The 20024-nt window shown below is 45.9% G+C and overlaps 1 protein-coding gene across 1 annotated transcript; it reads left to right on the forward strand.

Annotated features, from left to right (window-relative positions):
• The first annotated feature begins 7185 nt into the window (after positions 1-7185).
• On the forward strand, positions 7186-18989 carry LOC111849150 (probable G-protein coupled receptor 149). The gene is made up of 4 exons (XM_023821797.2): positions 7186-14732; positions 15251-15434; positions 15918-16369; positions 18417-18989. Exons 1-4 carry the CDS (start codon positions 13800-13802, stop codon positions 18987-18989), a joined length of 2142 nt encoding a protein of 713 aa, XP_023677565.2. The 5' UTR covers positions 7186-13799.
• The last annotated feature ends 1035 nt before the right edge of the window (positions 18990-20024 follow it).

The raw sequence follows: 20024 nt of genomic DNA on the forward strand, positions 1-20024 counted from the left end.
TGGTCTCCCTGTTTTAAGATAAATTCAGTTCAGTTCAGAAATTATTTTCACAACAAAGCTGTCTGAAGGCACTTGACTGGAATATGCAGCAATTCATTATTACATCATTTGTCCTAAATGGTTTATGATAAAAGGAGAAGGGGAGCATCCTCAGAGTGGATTTCCTTTATGGATGTAACAAGGTGTGTTCATACTTCAGCTTCACACTGCCATCATGACAGGCATCAGCTTCATGCTGCCATCATGTCTGGTTTTGACTGTCATGTCTGCTTCTGACAGACATCAGCTTCACACTGCCATCATGTCTGCTTCTGACAGGCATCAGCTTCACACTGCCATCATGTCTGCTTCTGACAGGCATCAGCTTCACACTGCCATCATGTCTGCTTCTGACAGGCATCAGCTTCACACTGCCATCATGTCTGCTTCTGACAGGCATCAGCTTCACACTGCCATCATGTCTGCTTCTGACAGGCATCAGCTTCACACTGCCATCATGTCTGCTTCTGACAGGCATCAGCTTCACACTGCCATCATGTCTGCTTCTGACAGGCATCAGCTTCACACTGCCATCATGTCTGCTTCTGACAGGCATCAGCTTCACACTGCCATCATGTCTGCTTCTGTCCATCATGTCTGCTTCTGACAGGCATCAGCTTCACACTGCCATCATGTCTGCTTCTGACAGGCATCAGCTTCACACTGCCATCATGTCTGCTTCTGACAGGCATCAGCTTCACACTGCCATCATGTCTGCTTCTGACAGGCATCAGCTTCACACTGCCATCATGTCTGCTTCTGACAGGCATCAGCTTCACACTGCCATCATGTCTGCTTCTGACAGGCATCAGCTTCACACTGCCATCATGTCTGCTTCTGTCCATCATGTCTGCTTCTGACAGGCATCAGCTTCACACTGCCATCATGTCTGCTTCTGACAGGCATCAGCTTCACACTGCCATCATGTCTGCTTCTGACAGGCATCAGCTTCACACTGCCATCATGTCTGCTTCTGACAGGCATCAGCTTCACACTGCCATCATGTCTGCTTCTGACAGGCATCAGCTTCACACTGCCATCATGTCTGCTTCTGTCCATCATGTCTGCTTCTGACAGGCATCAGCTTCACACTGCCATCATGTCTGCTTCTGACAGACATCAGCTTCACACTGCCATCATGTCTGCTTCTGACAGGCATCAGTTTCACACTGCCATCATGTCTGCTTCTGACAGGCATCAGCTTCACACTGCCATCATGTCTGCTTCTGACAGGCATCAGCTTCACACTGCCATCATGTCTGCTTCTGACAGGCATCAGCTTCACACTGCCATCATGTCTGCTTCTGTCCATCATGTCTGCTTCTGGCAGGCATCAGCTTCACACTGCCATCATGTCTGCTTCTGACAGACATCAGCTTCACACTGCCATCATGTCTGCTTCTGACAGGCATCAGCTTCACACTGCCATCATGTCTGCTTCTGACAGGCATCAGCTTCACACTGCCATCATGTCTGCTTCTGACAGGCATCAGTTTCACACTGCCATCATGTCTGCTTCTGACAGGTGTCTACTTCAGTCTGTAACTGTGTGCTTCAGTTAAATATTGTATTAGCATGTGTGCTTATTGTGCATGTCAGACAGAGTGTTGGCATATGGGCTTTTTGTGTGCTTCATCTACTGACTGTCTGCATGTGGGCTTGATGCATGCTTCAGACTGTCGACATGTGTGCTTCAGCTTCAGATCATTGACATTTATCTATTTCCCTCAGCATGTTCTGTCCTCTTGCAACATATTTAGATGTAATTGTCTGCCCTCTGAGGGTTTTCTGGCCTTACCAGCTTGGCTTGATGTTTTCTCTGCTCAGGCTCCTGTTAGTGTCCTGGGAATTTTCTCAGGGCACTTTCCTCTAGTTCCAATTAGCTGCCATGAGCTGCCAGGCCATTCTTCCCTCAAAGCCACTGCCGATTCTTTGTCTAAAACATTCACATATTTTCTTTATAGGAAAGTGAAAGTCAGGCAAAGGGTTATTTACCCAGCCTGCCTCTGTAAATGAAAATGTCTCTTCTAACTGGCAACCAGGCACATAAAAATAAAAACAAAATAATCATAAGATCTTATCAGGGTAAAAGTAAAAGGGCTTACATCACCCAATATGCCGTTATTCGATCTCCACAGCCTCATTCACTTTAGATTTCCATAAGCCTAAGCTGGCTGGCAATCCAGGCACAACTGTACAGAGACAAAGAGGGCAGACACACGGGCCGTGTCCCCATGACGCGCACTGGAGGTGCAGCCTGGAGGGATGGGAGGATCCCGCTGCTGCCCCCATGCCCAGCAACACCTGCCAACCAAGTGTGAATTCCACACCCATGCGTGAGTCACCACTTACTGTAATCCGCCAATATTCAAAATGGAGAGTAATCACGCCAGTTATTTCATGTAAGGTCCTGGTCTGCTATTGCCATGGTAAACATAGAAGCTGGAGAGAAAAGTGACACATGCTGATGTGCAAAAACATGGCACCTGAAATATAAATGTATAAAACAAGCGAGCTGGTCACGGTGGTGAATAGAGCCACGTGACATAAGGAAGTGGCAGCGATCGAGAGGTTATAGGAAAGTTTTCTTTTTATGATGGGAACACGAACAAAACGCAAGCAGGAATTAGCTGATCTTTTAGGCTTATGCAGATCAAACTGAGGACACGTACTTCAGAGGAAAAGGGAATCAAATGGCCCCGTGGAACCTATGCATCTTGGAAATGGCAGGAACGCCTTGATCCGCTGCATTGATGCCTCATCTGTATAAACCTGAGGTCGTGTTTCACAGGCTATGTGAGTGACAAATGGCTGGTGAGAACTGTGTTACTGGACCAGAAAAAAGGCAGATAGAGAAAAAAATCGGTTTTTACAAGCCAACCATATAAACTGTGATTAAGTTGTAGACCAGGCCGAGTCAAGGTCAGATGTCACAATTACAACACAAACCTGTCAATTTTTCTGTATAATGGGGGGCCAACATGTTCAAATTTATTGCAGAACCATTTGTACGAGCATTATTATATTGCAGTATGATACTAGCATTAAGATCCGAGACAGATTTGTCACTTTATCTCTGAATGCAGCCCAGCTAGTGGCACAGACATAGTACCAGGCCACAGAAAGCGCTGACCAATGAAGGCTGTCATAGGACATTACGCACGGCAGCAGAGCGTATGCGTGACTGCTGCTTTATCCAAGGCCAGCACACATGCTGATCATCATTTTTACAAGGACAATTTATCTGGCATGTATATGACCGGAGCCAGGAACACTGAAGATGGAACTGGATGAGAGTGAGGGAACGCTGAAGCTTTTCAATCAGATTCCGCTGTATTGCTCACTCCTCTGGTCCAATGAACACCTACGCTGGTTTATTTACCACCCTAGTGGCAGCTGTTGCCACCTGTACAAATGACGGGCCAGAATTTTTGCAAGCATTAACATTTAAAAAACAGAGCTGCAAAACAATGCATGAGAAACACTCATTATGAAGGACTCATGGCTGAGGGTCAACAGATCCCACTGATGGGCAAGTGGTGGGCATCTGCTGGCACAGGCCTGCCTGTAACATGGCATCAGCTGCGCTCTCGCCAGGGACAGCGGTCTCATGGTCCATGTTGTGCCAGAGAGACAAGCCAGTCCGAATCACGGCATGCCCGTCACAATGATTCCCTGGCATTCCGTACAATGTCACGGCAGTCAAAACAATGCCCCACCTGTCATTCACACACAGAGAGCCTTGATCAGAGGACAACAGCAGTGCATGAGTGTGTGTGCATTTGTTTGAAATGTTCCTGTGCTTTTGAATAACCCCACATTTCATATGTACAGGAAACAATAGAGTGCATGACATTGAAAATATGAACCAGATTGAAAACAGAGCAATCCTTTGGAGAGTTGCTTGAGGTGAAGGGCACTGCGGCTGGGGTCCTGCTGATGAACACATTAGTTAGGCCTTCTTCCCTGTGGTATCAAAGAAAAACAACGTTAAACATTCAGAACCAACATTTCTGCAGTGATTTCAATGTGAACAGTAAAAACATGATATTCCGAACAAGAGGGAGGTGAAAACCGATAGTACAAAAACATACACACAAGTGTTTGTTTAGCTCTGGTGTTTAATTATCATTTTTGCCCAGACTCTTCCCAACCAGAAACAAGATTCTCCCTGATGGCAAGTCAGTATGAGGTCTCTGGCCTCAGGGAACGGGGAACCCAAAGTTGTCGTTTAGCAACACAAACCCAGAACGAAATGTTACAAAGGCTCCAGAGGCAGTTTCAGGATGGAAAACAATAGAAACCATAACATTTCATAACAATCTGTGGTCACACTGAACCCCAGTGTTTGGTTCCTAATAAACACTACGTAAGGTCAGAATAATAGGCACGATTCTAAAGTTTCATCAGACGATTAATTATATATGAATGAATGATATACTTGCAACTTATAAATAAGTCATACGATATTTGTATGAATAGATAACAATCACACCTTAATCTATAAAAACATTCTTACGTGCCTCACAACGTTAACTCACTGTACGATTATAATGAGAAACCACTGCCCTCTAGTGTTTATATAACGAGATACAAACCTTAAAGTCTTCATTAAAATGCAAACGCAACTACGATTGTTCAGTCTTTTCTTTAATTATGAGAGATATATTAGCTATCAAATATCCAGTTGTGTAAAGTTCTCAACGAGTACTTGCTTTGTGAATTGAAATGTAAGTTATATAATTATTCATGTGTTATTCATTCTTTTGAATACAGCCCATAAGGCATTTAGGCATCAATTAACGCTATTTAAATTTGAGATAGTTCGTATCTCTGTGGATTGCATATAGGCTAGTTTACTCTGAATTTGTGCCACTGTAAATAATGGCAGTTTTCTTACTGTGTTTTATTTACACTTAATTAACGGTTTGACGTGATGCAAAACATATGCAGTGGAGACATACTCAGGTCTCTCTTGGTCCGAGAAATTGTTCCCGAGAGACAGCGGGAAAGATAAATACCTAAGTACCCAGCTGCGCAGAATTCAATTAGCAAGCGGAGTTAGGGCGTTAAATGAGCTGAGGCGCTGTCCTCAAGGAGTGGTATTAAGTAGGTTTTCCTCAGAGAAAAGTACATCACCGTGTCATTAGGCGCTCTGATAAGCGGCCCCCACGGTAATTCACGCTGGGAGGGGGCAGACCACGCCGGGTGCTGGTGTTGACTAATTAATTCTTTCCAGCCCGCTCATTACAAAAAGCCGATGTGTCCAGCAGCAGCTCAGCCCCCGAGCATCGCATTAACCTTTACGGGAATCCCTCTCTTCACTCCGCTTTTATTGTGTGACACGGAGCCCACTTCGCCCACTCTCCTGCGGAGAGATCTAATGCAGACGCCTTTCCCCCAGATAATGGAAGGCTTTTAGTGAGCAACCTTAATGAGCTTTTCTCTCGTGGCGTCCAGGCCTGCATCCCTGGGGGTGTGTGGATGGTCCCGGTTCTAAAGGCCTGCCAGCCACCGGACCGCGAAGGGACGCGCAGGACCTGCGTGCGCTTCTCGGCCGACGGCTGCCTTTCCTCTGCTTCTTTTCGTTCAAATGCAGTTCACCATAATTACACGGTAATATTGCTTTTCTGTTTCCCCTTCGATTTTGATCATGGTAATTGAAGCCATTAAAAGCGTAAGCAGCAGGGATACATTACCGCGACGTCAAGGATTTCTGCCCCTTTTATGTTAATTTGCCTCCCAGTGCGACGAACGCATTTACTCTCCGCCATGTGTGTATAACAGTGTGTGTATAATTTTGTAACATTATGTATAATATAATACGAATTTAACGTCTTTTAAGGGTCGAGTATATCTCAGTATCATTACTGTTTTACATTAAGCATTTATCGAACTGTACAATTTGTAATAGGCTGAATAACGGAATTATAAGATGAAATAAAACACTAGACAGGGGAAAAAATTTAATCGGCAATGAGAGTATGTATAATTTCATATATACAATCGCAACATATGAGGATAATACAGCATATGAAATGATATACTATACATGTATAATTCTTGGATTTATTTGTTTATTTGAATTATATTATGCCAACCACCAGTCTGCTAAGATTTTGTGTTGAGAGGGGGGCCTTGAGACTGCCCTGAGCAGCAAAGGCCTTGATGCAGGGGTAATAACCTAGTCAAGACCGTTTGAGGGTATACTCACACACTACATCTAATGTATGGTTTTTGATGGCAAGAGGAAAGCCGTGTACCTGGAAGAAACATTTGCTGCATTTGTATTCCCAACGATGCAGGCATGAAGCAACAGTGCTACCCATTGATCTACCCTTGCCGTATTTTTTACAGTCATATTCTAAATTAAACAAGCGGCGTTATATCCACAAGCCTATTACAACAGAGCCCTCTAGTGGCAACTACCGTGATTTATGCATTTCTAAGTTCAACTCTCTTCTAACAGGTGTGCAGCCTGTCTTGTAAATTGGGAACAGACTGTTACATTAGACTGCGAGGTTTTAATGCCCGAAAAATACCAGTTTCTACAAGCGTTTGATGTACTGTCCTTGCAGCAGTGACAAAAGCTAGAGTAATTAACCTAGCCATGACATGGGGAATAATTATTGGTGGAAGGCACGTAGCATTTGGGTTAAGGTGATCCAGTAACAAGGGTCTAAATACAGTAAAGTAGTTTTTATTGGTAAGGTGTGTCTGCTGACTGTGTATTATGAACATAGTCCATTATCTGTGTATGTTTGCATGGTGTACAATCAAAGGACGTACTGTGAACAGCTTGGGATCCGCTCCTACGTCATGGTTTCTGGGACTGGTGTTCTGGCAGTAATATCCTCCTCTCAATCACCATTTCAGCTGTGGGGAAGTCCCATCCCTTCCCCTACACTGTATTTGCCATTTGTGACCTTCAATCACCATCTCCATGGCAACCTTTACACGCATCAAGGAGAAGGCAGATTACATGAGTGGCGCAGACACACACACACACACACACCATAGGCTGTGATTCGCATCACAGCGCATTGCGAGTGGCACTTGCGCTGGGCTGACAGTTTCAGGCCCATCACAGCCACCTACAGCCCGAACGGCGAACCATATGGGAAAAAAAAAATCAGTCGTGATTTCGAATGTGAGACTGACACGTGTGATGTGCCTAGTGTGTATGTGTGTGTGAGACTGACATGATGTATGTTATGTGTGTGACACTGACATGTGATGTACCTAATGTGTGTGTGACACACTGACAGATGTGATATACCTAGTGTGTGTGTGTGTGTGTGTGTGTGTGTGACACACTGACAGATGATATACCTAGTGTGTGTGTGTGACACTGACATGTGATGTAGCTAATGTGTGTGTCGTGTGTGTGTGTGAGAGAGACTGACACGTGATGTACCTAAAGTGTGTGTGTGTGAGACAGTGACAGATGTGATATACCTTATGTGTGTGTGTGTGTCTACGTGACTCTGGCACATACAGTATATGTACCTAATGTGAGAGTCGGATTGATCTTTTCCTTTACACTGATAGCTGTGAGGTGTCTTTTCATCTTCATTTTATTCTACGGTGAGGAGAGTGGAGCAGAACAATCTCACTTCAAAGCTCTGGAGCTCCAAACCGCACACACCGCCACACATTCCCGACAGGCTCCCGCCTCGAGGTCTGCCCAGCAGAATCATCAGCGCTTTCACCACGGCCTTGACTCATTACAGATACGTTTTATTGTGTTTCAAACCAGACTTCCAAAATTCAAGGTTTAAATAGCAAATCAAAACATTTAGCAACCTCACCGGTTCCCTAAAGACCTCTGGCCTAATTTTAACCCTATCTTGAATTCTAATTCTCACGCAGGCCTCCTCTGTGACATTACTGGCCTACAAAATTGATCATGAATGCACCACAGTCCAGCACATACAGAATAACTGGTCGGAGAGCAGAAGCAGATGTGTCATCAAAGCATAGAAGAAACATTACAATGTGCTTGGTTTTATAATGTATTATAGGCCGTTTAATAAAACTTCTTATGGTTGCTTTGACAACTGCCAATTTTGCAACATTTCCTGGTCAGGGTTGGGGAAGAGCAGAAGTTCAGAACTGCTCTTCTGATGGCCCATCTGCTCTTCCAGTTATATTTCATTCAGATACGCTTCGCTTTGTATTTAACCCCAGCTGACAGGAGCAGTCTCTCAACTCTGCACTTCGTCTCCAAATGCTCCTTTCCTAAGTAGTTGGATCTCTCTTTTCAACAAAAAAAATTATGAATTTATGTTTGTTCAGTGTTTTATTCAATCAGGTAGAATATATAGAACTTTCTGTTGAATTAAAGCTGGCAAAGTATGTAGTTTATGAAAAGGGTGACCATGAAATTGAAAAGACATGTTTCTGGACCGGAGTCGCATTGACTGGATGTTGAGCAGAGACTTGTAGGTAATACTCTGGTGTGAGATTAGACTGACGTGTAGTTTTGGATCGATGTATCACTATAGTGTGCATTGGGATGGGCAAACTGCACATATATGTAAGGTTTTTATTTTTTTGATACCTTATTGATCCCCATGGGGAAATTCTCTTTTTGCCTTCTCCGTCTTGCTCTCCGTAGACCACACACTGACCCCCAAGTCAGGTTTGAAGTCAGATATCATACAGTATGTTCTCTGCATGCGCTAGCAGCGATGGTACACTGGAATTGCCTGTGTCTGTGTGCGCCTTGTGAGACACCATTAAAAGTTTTTATTTTCTAACCAGGGTAATTTCTAAATGCATGCAATATTAAGGGTATGCTCTTTCTCCTCTAACCATACGATTCCTGAGAATCTATGACTTAAGTTTTGTTTGTTTACATAGTTAAAAAAAAAATTAGAAGGGCTGGTAAATCCATGGTAATGCTTCCACCCACAGTCCCTCTGCTGGTGTGATGGTGAATGTTTCACTGTCTGTAGGAACATGGCAGCACCACTGCTCCCTGTGGTGGCACTCGCTGCACGTCACAGAGACGTCCGTCGGGACCATCTGCTGCCTTTCTCAGTGTCTCTCCAGTGTGCCGGCATGTGTCCCCATCTTGTGACGTATTTATCGTGTGTCATGGGTGTTTCGCTTGAAGGTCACGTCATTTTTTTGAGAAATACAGCTGTGGCATAGGCAGGCCTGCCACTTTGCTTGTGTTGCAGGAAGCGGGGCGGCGTTGACGGCTGCGGCTCGTCAGCGAGGGCTTCCTTTGTTTCGCTGGCCGGCGGCTTGACGGCTCCTCGCCAACGTCTCTTCAAGTTCTCCTCGACTCCTGGGGGATTTCGCTGGCCTCTGCGTCAGAGCGTATCGGGGGTCTGTCGCCGTCTGCGATCCCGATTTAATTAAGCTCTCCAGACTGAGCCGAGCGTGTGTTTGTGTCCATGTGCATAAGCTTGAGTTCCTGTGAGTAAAGTCGTGCATCTGCATGCTGTCTGTAACCGGCGCGACACAGCTCAGCTGAAACCATGGCAGCAGCACCACAGACAGCTGTACTGGGCTTTAATACAATGCCACACTGGGAACTCGTACTCCTGGAAGCTCAGAGCCATCCCAGCACAGGATGACAGCAGCTAAGACTATAATCAGCCCCCATTAGATGAGGTGGAAGGACACAAGCAACATAAATCCTGGATCCATGGAGATGCTCAGTGGTTCATAGTACTCAGTGATTCTTCTCGTTCACTCCCCTTCCATCTTGTGTATTCCCACGGTTCAGAAGGTGCTGGCCTTATAACCGGGGCGGTACTCGCGCTAAAGGAAACAAAAATAATCACATGACTCTAAAACGCTACTCTAGATCCGGATGGACGGAGCAACAACAAATGCCGATAGAGTTGAACAAGTTTATTATAATAAAGAACGACAACTGAAATGACCGGCACAATAAATAGGAAAAGCTTATCCCCAAAAGAAAAGAAAGGATGTTCTGTACTTCATATGACCGATAGTCAGCAGTTCCAGCGTATCTGAATCCTGTGTGGAAGAGAGGGTGGCCGCCCCAGTCCAAAGCCGGGACGATGGGGCCGGGCTCCGGTGCCAAGGCGAAGCAGAGGCTGCGCGTTCACAGGTCTCAGTACCAGCTCGCTATTATTTTTCGATGTCGCAAAAAACCAATCTGTAGTGCATATAGTAAGCAATTCAACTAATTCAGTACGAATGAGACCTCATTTCCCAAACAGTTCAAGGTTAAATGTTTTGAAGTATTTTTATATCAACAAAAACAACTTATTTTGTAATAAACAAAATAGCTATATCAACATGAATCCGAAATAGTGCAGAAAGCATCCGACAGTGGTGTAAAATTACTGACAATCCATATCTATGCACTGCACAAAGTTTCACAAAACAATAAAAAATATACAATATAGCCTACTTGTACAGCGGTTTCCCAACTTTTACTCCGATTGGTTTTACACTTAAACATATGGCCCTGTTCACACATACATTACTTTTCAGGCCCCTATTAATATAGCTGAAACCCCACAGCGTTTAGCTCACCAGAGCTCGGAAATTCTCTCACAATCGTAAACCATCTGCTTCGCAGAGCAGCTTATTCCTGCAGGGTGAATTAAAAGAAAACCATATGAATCAATATCAAACTAAATTTAATTTTAAATACTCTACGTTATTCTGCTCTATTCAAGTATTTCTTTCCCTAAAACTCAAGCAGCAACTACACCTCCCAACTCCAAAACAACTCTCTCCCTTACGCACATTTTTTTCCCATCGCAAACGTGACGGCGAAAACCGTAAGTTCCCAAATAAAAGCGCAAATCATACGGGTGAAATTTAAACTGAGTTTAAGTAGCAAACTTGCTTGTGTTATTTTCCCTGTGTCTATTTTAGTTGGGTTACACTTGCACCTTTCATTTTCTGACTAATTCATTACTACTGTGTGTGCTGTTTGGCAGTGAATATTATATCCAACAAAATGTATATCATAATCCTATCAATTAAAGAATAAAATTAATATGTAAGTTGTAAAATTGGCATTTTGCATAAATAATTATATGAAGGTCTTAAATCTAGGGTGCTCTGATCTATCCATTTAAAGGCATCCATGGACTTACATCCAACTTTCGTCCTGGAAGAAGATGTAAGTCATGGGTATCAGACTCCAGTCTTGGGGGGCCGGAGCCCTGCACATTTTTGGGTTTCCCCTCATTTAACACACCTGATTCAACTCCTTGTGCTAATTACCACGTCACTCTTGAGCTGAATCATTTGTGGTGGAACAGGGAAAGAACTAAGCTACACAGGGCTGCGGCCCCCCAGGACTGCAGTTTGACACCCCTGACGTAAGTCAATCTAAACACATCTCAGTCATCATCAGGGAGAAGTGAAATATACTGTATAACGTAAGATACAATATCACACACATTTAAACCAAAACACTACAGTGGCAGCACAATCACTTTGTTTTGGTTCTTGCCACACGTGGTGAAATCAATCCGCTAACATCCATTACATCTGCTTCAAACATCTCCATTATTTTATTCAGGCTCTTGAGGGACGTAAGTACGATCAAATGTTACACAACGGATGCCTTTACTCTGGTCAGGGTTGTGGGGTAGGCCTGGGGCCTATCACACCACAGGCACTATAGGGTACGAGGTTGGGCTACACCTGAGTGGAAAACCAGTCCATCTCAGGGCTTATACACACAATCATACATTATAGGCAGTTTAAAGACACCAGGTAACTTAACGGCACGTCTTTGGACTGAAGAAATTAACCAGGGGACACCTGTAGGACAGCATGCCAACATCATACATGCAGAGCAGAGGTGGGATTCAAACCCACAATCCTCAAGGTGTCAGGCCACACTTAGACAGTGACCTGCCATGTCAATGCTATGCAGCAGTGATAACTGTGAATGGACAACTACGAGAAAGAAACAATGAAACAATGAAACTGTTCATCCCTCCATCCGGATGAATCTGGCAACCTTGAGCAGCAAGTATATATATATATATATAAATATATATAAGAAATCATGAGTAGAATGAATCACCACTTAAGCCATGATGAAGGTTGGCACTGACAATATGACAGAGCCATTACTGTCGCAGCCCTGATGTGTGAGTGCGACCCTGAGGCAGGCTTATCCTGGGGAGGGAAAGGCAGATGTTCCTCCACAGCCCCGGCAGAAAGCGGACAGCTCCGATCCGCCTCCATCATCGCAGCCCGCGGAGCCGCTCCCTGTCACGTCGGGTCACTCGTCCCCGGGAGCTGTTCTGTTGACTGTAGCAGTTAGAGCTCCTGAGCATGGCTTTATGACTGCTGTCTTCCCAAGCCTCCTTACGGCAGAGCGCTGATGTAAAAGGTCACTGCTCTCTTTGTGAACTCATTTGCTGACCTTGAGGACATGTGAGTCTCTGTACACGGCAGATTTCAATAGCGCTGTTACATTAGGCTACACCGGACGCTGGCCTACAGAGCCCCACCCACGGAGAAGAATGTGTGTCTCCATCCTGTCCATAAAGGACTGGCTGAATATCCAGGACTTAGCTGGGGGTTACATACCGTGTTCTCCGTGTTCTTCATCCATACAGCGTGCTTATATGTGCGTCAGCTGGAAGATCAGGTGAAATTCTGCTCTCGTCTTAAGCCGACGCCACATGTTCTTTGAACAAGGTCACTTGCTTTGAAGGTCCTGTGTTTTACAAACAGACAGCAGCTGGTCACTGTAATAATTCCTGCATATCCCTATGAGAGGTGAGTCGGTGCTGCTCGGGACACAATCCAAGCTTTATGCTCCAGCGCGTTGACCCAAAAATAACCCACGTGAAATACACACTTAGGATATTTATAGATATGGGATTTTTATTTAGTTTTTCTCTCAAAATATAGCATGCAAATGACGTGATAAAAACACAGTAGAATATTACGCTTGCTGTTTGAGTTTTCGATTTCAAAATAAAGCACAAAGACAACTTCATTTGAGTTCACATTGGCTGTCAAGCAGACACAAGGGGAACAAAGGAAAGAGACGAGCCTATTGAACGTCAAATCATTCCTGAATTTTTCTCTATGAGGCAAGAAACGCAATGGTGTTAATGTTAATATCGTTATCATACCCCACTATGTATGCACCCCGTGTGCATGTCATTCTGGATATGATAGTTTCGGGAAATGCTTCACGTGAATTTCACCGATTAACGCAGGACCTACCATTACACACTTCCAGTTCCAGTTCTCTCTCACGTGAACTACCTTCGCAGATAAGCAGATGATCATGGTGCTGTGCTGCAGAATAATGGTCATCATTCTGGAGGCTCCGTGATACATTAGCATTCCGTAAAATCAGCCGAGGGGAGGAAAAACTCTCCTCCCACAACGATCTGGCTGGAGAGAGAGGGAGCAGGAGCGGCGCGCCAGCTCATTCATGTTGAATCAAAGTGATGCGCCAATCCTGCTTGGGCTGGCACTAATGTACGCTTTGTCTCACCCACGTCCCCTGGTTCCTAAGAAAGGTTGGCGATCGCAGTGTGCGAACGGGAAACAGAGCGCAGCCAAACACCACCAAACGCATGTAGCGCTTTGCCGGAGCGCGTCGCCTGCTTCTTGCTGACAGCGAGTCCGTTGTATCTTTCGCACGCTGGTACCATTAGCAGGGATGTGACGCCGTAAGCGACGCTTCTGCCACGGGAAACTTCATTCGCTACAAATGGGGAGCTGAGAGCCTTTTTGGAGCGGAGGAAAGGAAGTTATTGAGGAAAAGTTGTGCGAAAATGTCTGTGAAATCCAGCGCGATTTCGCTCAATGACACGGATGGCCAAGACATGATGGATTTCCCTGAAGTTAAAAAACATATGAACTTAGTTCTCTTCGGTCTGTCCATTGTCATTGCCTTCGTTACTTTGGTGGGAGGCGTGTGTTCCCTCATATTTTTGCTCAAGATGCGGCGAAAGACGCCGCTTTCTCTCATAGTGGCTTCCATGTCTATTGACGACCTGATCAGCGTCATCCCGGTGTCGCTCTTCATCCTGGGTCAGTGGCAGGGGCACAGCGCCGGGAGCGCGTCCTGCACGCTGTCCGCTCTCCTCTACGTATTCCAGGGTGTGTCCAGCAACATGAAAGCCTCTCTGATTGTCGCCTACACTTTCTGCGTTACACGGCGCTTCACAGTGTTTCGATGTGCCCGAAGACCGCTGATCGTATCTTGTGCGATAGCTGCGGTGTGGCTCGCCAGCCTGGCAGTCAGCCTCCTGCCCGTGTGCGGCTGGGGATCCTTCTCGCAGACATCTCTGGGATGCTTTGCGGAGGGCACCGGTTCTTACGCGTTGCTCCTTTTCGTGCTGTACTCGCTGAGCTTTTGCGGCTTTGTCGCATTTTCCATCCCTCTTACCCACCAGCTGCTGTGTTCCGGGGAACCTCAGAAGGCGTTTCACCCTAACTACGGGGGATCGGCGGCAGACGGATCGGCCCCGCTCTGCCACATCCCCTCTCTGTCCCGAGATAGCCTGGAGAAAAGTTTTGAGACTTTCAGCGAGATTAATTCTGAGCCTGTCGGTTTGAAAAGCCACACCTGTCCGACGTCTGCGGCTCAAAACAGCGGAAAGGAGGCAGCGCTAAACTCCGCAAACTCTACTCAGGTGTTTGCGCAAAAGCGCTTTTCCTTCATCATGGCGATGGTTCGCATCCTTTTGTGGATGCCGATGATGGTGAGTAACCTGCTCAGTGCTGTGGATGCCAGTAAATAACAGACTCCCTCGGCCTCTATTATTTATTGAAATTATACAACCAATTAATCGTGCAGAAACCCCATGTTCAATTCCGTGGGTTAACGCACTAAAACCTGAGTTTTCATTCTTCTGGCAATTGTAACAAATAGGCTACTTTAGGAAATATTATTTTGAAACTGGAAAGTGGTCAAGATATTAAAAAATATAATGCAGAACTGTCACCCCAACACAACATGTATGAATTTCTTAATTTTACTGTCTGCCGGTGTTCTGTCGATATATGCTGCCTTGTCGAAAAATGCTACCGTAGTGCTAATCGATAGCCCTAACCCCAACCCCCCTCTAAATCCCTTACCTTAACCCTAACCCTAACCCCTAAAACCTAACCCTGCACATGCGCAGAAAGGCTCGATAGCACGTCTCGATAGGTAGTATTTTATGACAGAACACCTGGTCTTGCAGTGACTCCCCTAACCTGCCGTTCATCCCGTTCGCAGGTACAGATCCTAGTGAGTCACGTTGTTCAGGTACGGAGCCCCGTCTTTGAGACACCCAGCTTCTTCCTGACCTTACTGTCTGCCACGATCACGCCGCTTTTTTTCTTATCCAAACGCTGGGTTCATCTGCCCTGCGGATGTTTCATCAACTGTCGGCGAGACGTAGCCCCGCAGCCGTCTGCTGGTACGTTAACGGGGATATTTCTTATTTAAAATGTCACTTCCCTGTTAGGTTGCCTCTGCTGACTGTGTTGCTTTGCCTGATTATTTATTTAGTTATTTAGGTAGTTCTTGAGCTCTATATATTATTTAGTGATGTATTCGAAATATTAATGGATCTCAAGAAATCCGCTCTTAATTCTGGAGCCGTATAGGCCGTATATTATTTAATGATGTATTTAAAAACATTGATGGACCTCAAGGAATCCGCTCTTAGTTCTGAAGCTTTATATTTAATTTAAAAGCATCGATGAATTACAAGGAACCAACTTTTAGTTGGACATTTTATCATCTATACAGATGAAAATATATGTCATAAAACTTGTCATAAAATATATGACCCTGCATAATGACAAGCCAGTATAGAAGACGGATGGCAGGATAGATGGATGCATGGCGAACTTATGCTTCATTATTTAACTGATCTGTCTTATTAACTCTTTTACAGGGAAAAAGAGAGGGTTTGAATTTAACTTGTCATTCCAGCAAGGTTATGGAATTTATAAGATTTCCCAGGCAAAGCTGCCCACTGTGGAAACAGCTCCATACCACAGCTTGTTTGACTATGAGTGCAGTGAGAGTAGACCTACTGCAGCACGAGCTGGGCCCATTTCGAGGGGCACAAGTGATGAGTTCAGGATCGCAGCTGCTGAGGACAGCTCTCAGGACTGGGACAGGCGGGCGGTTGCCCCCCGCGAGGCCTCGTCGGACGGCCATGGGCCCGGTCCTGGCTCGGTCCCCGGGCCGACTGCAGAGGACCACAACCTAGACAACTCATCGGTGTTCGAGGGCCCGGAACGAAGGCTCTCCCACGGGGGAAGCCGGAAGATGGAGCTGAGCGACTGGGAGTGGTGCCGGAGCAAGTCGGAGAGGACGCCGCGGCAGGTGCGTGGCCTGCAGGTGGGGGTCTGTCCTTCCCTGGTGATTTCAGCTTTGCGCACAGCCCAGTGCCAATTATGCAGACCCAGATAAGATACCATAGCAGCTTGTTAAGCCGCAGCACAGCAATAATGGGAGACGGGAGCGGGAAAGGCAGGTTTCTGGCACGGCGCCTTCGCTTGCAGGGCTCACGTGGGAAGGGACAGCGGCCAGTATCCAGGCCTGGTGCCTTTGCCTGGGCCCAGCACCTGCTCACCAGTGCCGGAGTAATGAGCGGCGGGGAGTGACAGGCTGCTCTGAGCGCTCGCGTGAGCTGAGCTGCTTGCATATGTGTTCGTCAGGCTGCGCTAGACAAAACGCACACAGTCAGGTGTTAATCCTGTGCCCACTCGAGTCAAAAGGATACTGTTAATGTAAAATGCAGGAATGGAAACTATGTCATCAAACACAGTCATTATTATATATACATACATTTGCATTTATTTACATTTATTTGTCAGATGCAAAGCAATGTACAAGCGAGGCAGATAATACATATAATGTATTTAAATATATATAAATGCAAGAATTTGCAGGGCAGAGCTGTGGAGCTGAGATCTCTGCCAGACTCAGGCAGCAGGTCCATCACAGCCCCCGCGGCGATCTCCCAATCCCATTTGCGGTTGCGTCCTTCCTTTAGTCCAGTGTGGAAGTGGCTTGCTGTTATCATTAAATTAGACCCTCTTCATGTTTCTGTAAGGCTCTGATTGAATAGCTGATTCAATAAACGGTGCTCATGAATCAACCAGTGGCGTCATCGGTTTCGGTCAGACACGCACACACACACACACACGCACACACGCACATGTAGGGTAAACATATCCTTATGGGGACCGCTCATTCATTTCAATGGGAAAAAAGCTAACGCTAACTATGACAACCTTAACCCCCACCCAGCCCTAACCATAACCATAAGTAACCTAACAAAATACAAGAGTTTTTGCATTTTTAGTTTTTTCATAGCAGTCACCGATTTTTATAAAATAGAGTTTTCCCTTATGGGGACCAGGAAACCGGTCCCCATAAGGGAAAAAAAAGGATATTTATCACATTATGGGGACATTGTAACCCGCTCGCACAAACACACACGCGCGCACACGCACACACACACACACACACGCACGCACACACACACGCATGCACGCACGCACACACACACGCGCACACGCACGCATGCACGCACACGCACGCACGCACACACACACACAAACCTGTACTCATATCTTTATGAGGACTGTCTATTAATTTATATGGATAAAACCGTAATCCCAGCAATGACACCCTTAACCCCTACCCAGCCCTAACCTTAACCATAAGTAACCAAACAAGTCTTTTCGCATTTTTAGTTTTTTGATTGCAGTCATAGATTTTTATAAAAATTAGTTTCCGCTTGTGAGGATTGAAAAAATAGTCTCCACGTCATCAAAATAACAGATTTTTACCACATTGTGGGGATATTTGGTCCCCACAATGTAATTTATACCTGGACCACACACACACACACACACACATAAACCCAAAATCTGACACGATTCTTAGGATGCTCTGTTTTTCAGAGCACAGTGCTGTTGCCCTTGGCTCATGCTGCTGCTGGCAGGGCCTTGGTCATAAACACACTGGCCTCGTGAACCATTGGAGTAGTGAGGTCCTGGGTTCAGGATGTTGTGTGAATGGACACCGTGCTTGCAGGAGGTCATGCTGGTTTAAAATAGGGCCATAAGTCATGTGAGCGCTTTGACCCTGCATCTCGGGCTCAGTCAGTGGTAGGACAGCTCTTCTCTGCTCCATGTCCGCTACGCTGGTCACTGACCCTGAAAGAGTCCCGCGTCCTTTCTGTCTTTCTGTGAACCGTGAATCGCAAGGTGCAGGTGGTCACACTGCTCATTAACTTGTCCCCACACCAGATACATTTTTGGAGCCAGCCTATTTTGGGATATAGTTTTTAAAGTCTATTTATGTCTATATCTGGTCACATTTTAGAGCACCGCCCTGCTGTTTGATAAGGGCATATATTGTTCTTACTCCACAGAGGTCCAGCGGTGGCCTGTCCATTCCACTGTGTGCCTTCCAGGGCACCGTGTCCCTCCACGCCCCCACAGGGAAGACCCTGTCCCTGTCTACTTATGAGGTCAGTAGTGACGGACTCAAAATATCCCCAAACAACAAGAAGGTGGAGGTGTACCGATCCAAGTCTGTGGGTCACGAGCCCCGGACAGAGGAGCCAGCTGACGGCACCACCGGCGACACCAATGTGAAGATCCACCTGGAGGTGCTGGAGATCTGCGACAACGAAGAGGCTATGGACAGCGTCTCCATCATCTCCAACATCAGCCAGTCGTCAGCACACGCCCGGTCACCGTCGCTGCGCTACTCCCGCCGGGAGAACCGCTTCGTGTCCTGTGACTTGGGCGAGACGGCGTCCTACTCTTTGCTCATCCCCACCAGCAACCACGACTCCGACATCAACATCCACATCCCCGACACGGTGGAGGCTCACCGCAGGAACAGCCGGAAGCAGCACCAGGAGAGGTCCGGGTACCAGGAGGAGATCCAGCTGCTGAATGAGGCCTACAGGAGGCAGGAGGGGGCCCGGGACACCTAGAGGCCCCTGGGGGGGCAGGGGTGGGGGGGGGGGCACCGATGGTGGGCTGGGGAAACTGTGAGACTGCACAGCTGTGGCTATGGAAACCTACTTTGGGTAGGAAGAGAATGTTAAAAGGGAGGAAAGTAGACAGGAAGAGAACTGAGTGAGAAGAGAAAGACGAGTGGAGCTTCAGGCCCCATTGAGAAACCCTGTTCGGACACACAGTGGTGCGAGGTCTCCTGTGAATGTCACCCAGATTCAGGCGCAGTGACTCACTGGAAAGCACCGTCTGAGTCATTGTACGTGTGTGTGAAAGTATAACTGCCGGGGAAGGGGCCTTGGCTGACGGCCCAGTGCTCGTTAGCACCACTACGATGGTTTACATGCAGGGATAATCACCACAGAGTGAGTGTACAGGTAGCTCGTGTGTGTCCGTCACCGTGCGTGTTTGTGTTTGTGTGTGCAGATGCTGGCTTAGCCTAATATAGCATGCACACCCACAGCTTTTGGGAACAGATACAAAAAAACAGGTTATTTATTTCAGAAAGACCATTTATATGAGTGAGTTTGAGCCTGTTCTTTATTGCTGCAGGTGTTTAAAAGGAATGTTAATTTTGAAACCACTTGTAATTCCCCTTTTGTTTCATTCCATTTGACACAGTATGTAATCATAAGTGAGACCCAGGTCATTGTTACATTTAACAGATGCATAATTTATCAGAGTGGTTGCAGAATATTCACAGAGTATGTTACAAATTCGACAAGGGCAAATGATTGTAAGTTTCAGCACTGCAATAACGTAAGCACAGATGTATTCTCATGCACACCACTTACTAAAGTATCAGGCATACAATTAATTAAAAAGCCATTTTTTCCTCATAAAAATGGTTCTCTGTGTGATTTGGCTTTTTAGGAGGTGAATTCGATAACATTAGAAATAGTTCTTGTTTACTATTTGCAGTGTGCCAGTTCCTCAGTTTGTCAAAGTGTATTTGTCTCTCACAAAGAACAAAATGTTCTCATTAAAAATGTACATTCATATGCAGAAAACGC

Source organism: Paramormyrops kingsleyae, chromosome 17 (genome assembly GCF_048594095.1).
Source record: "Paramormyrops kingsleyae isolate MSU_618 chromosome 17, PKINGS_0.4, whole genome shotgun sequence".
Lineage (NCBI taxonomy): Eukaryota > Metazoa > Chordata > Actinopteri > Osteoglossiformes > Mormyridae > Paramormyrops > Paramormyrops kingsleyae.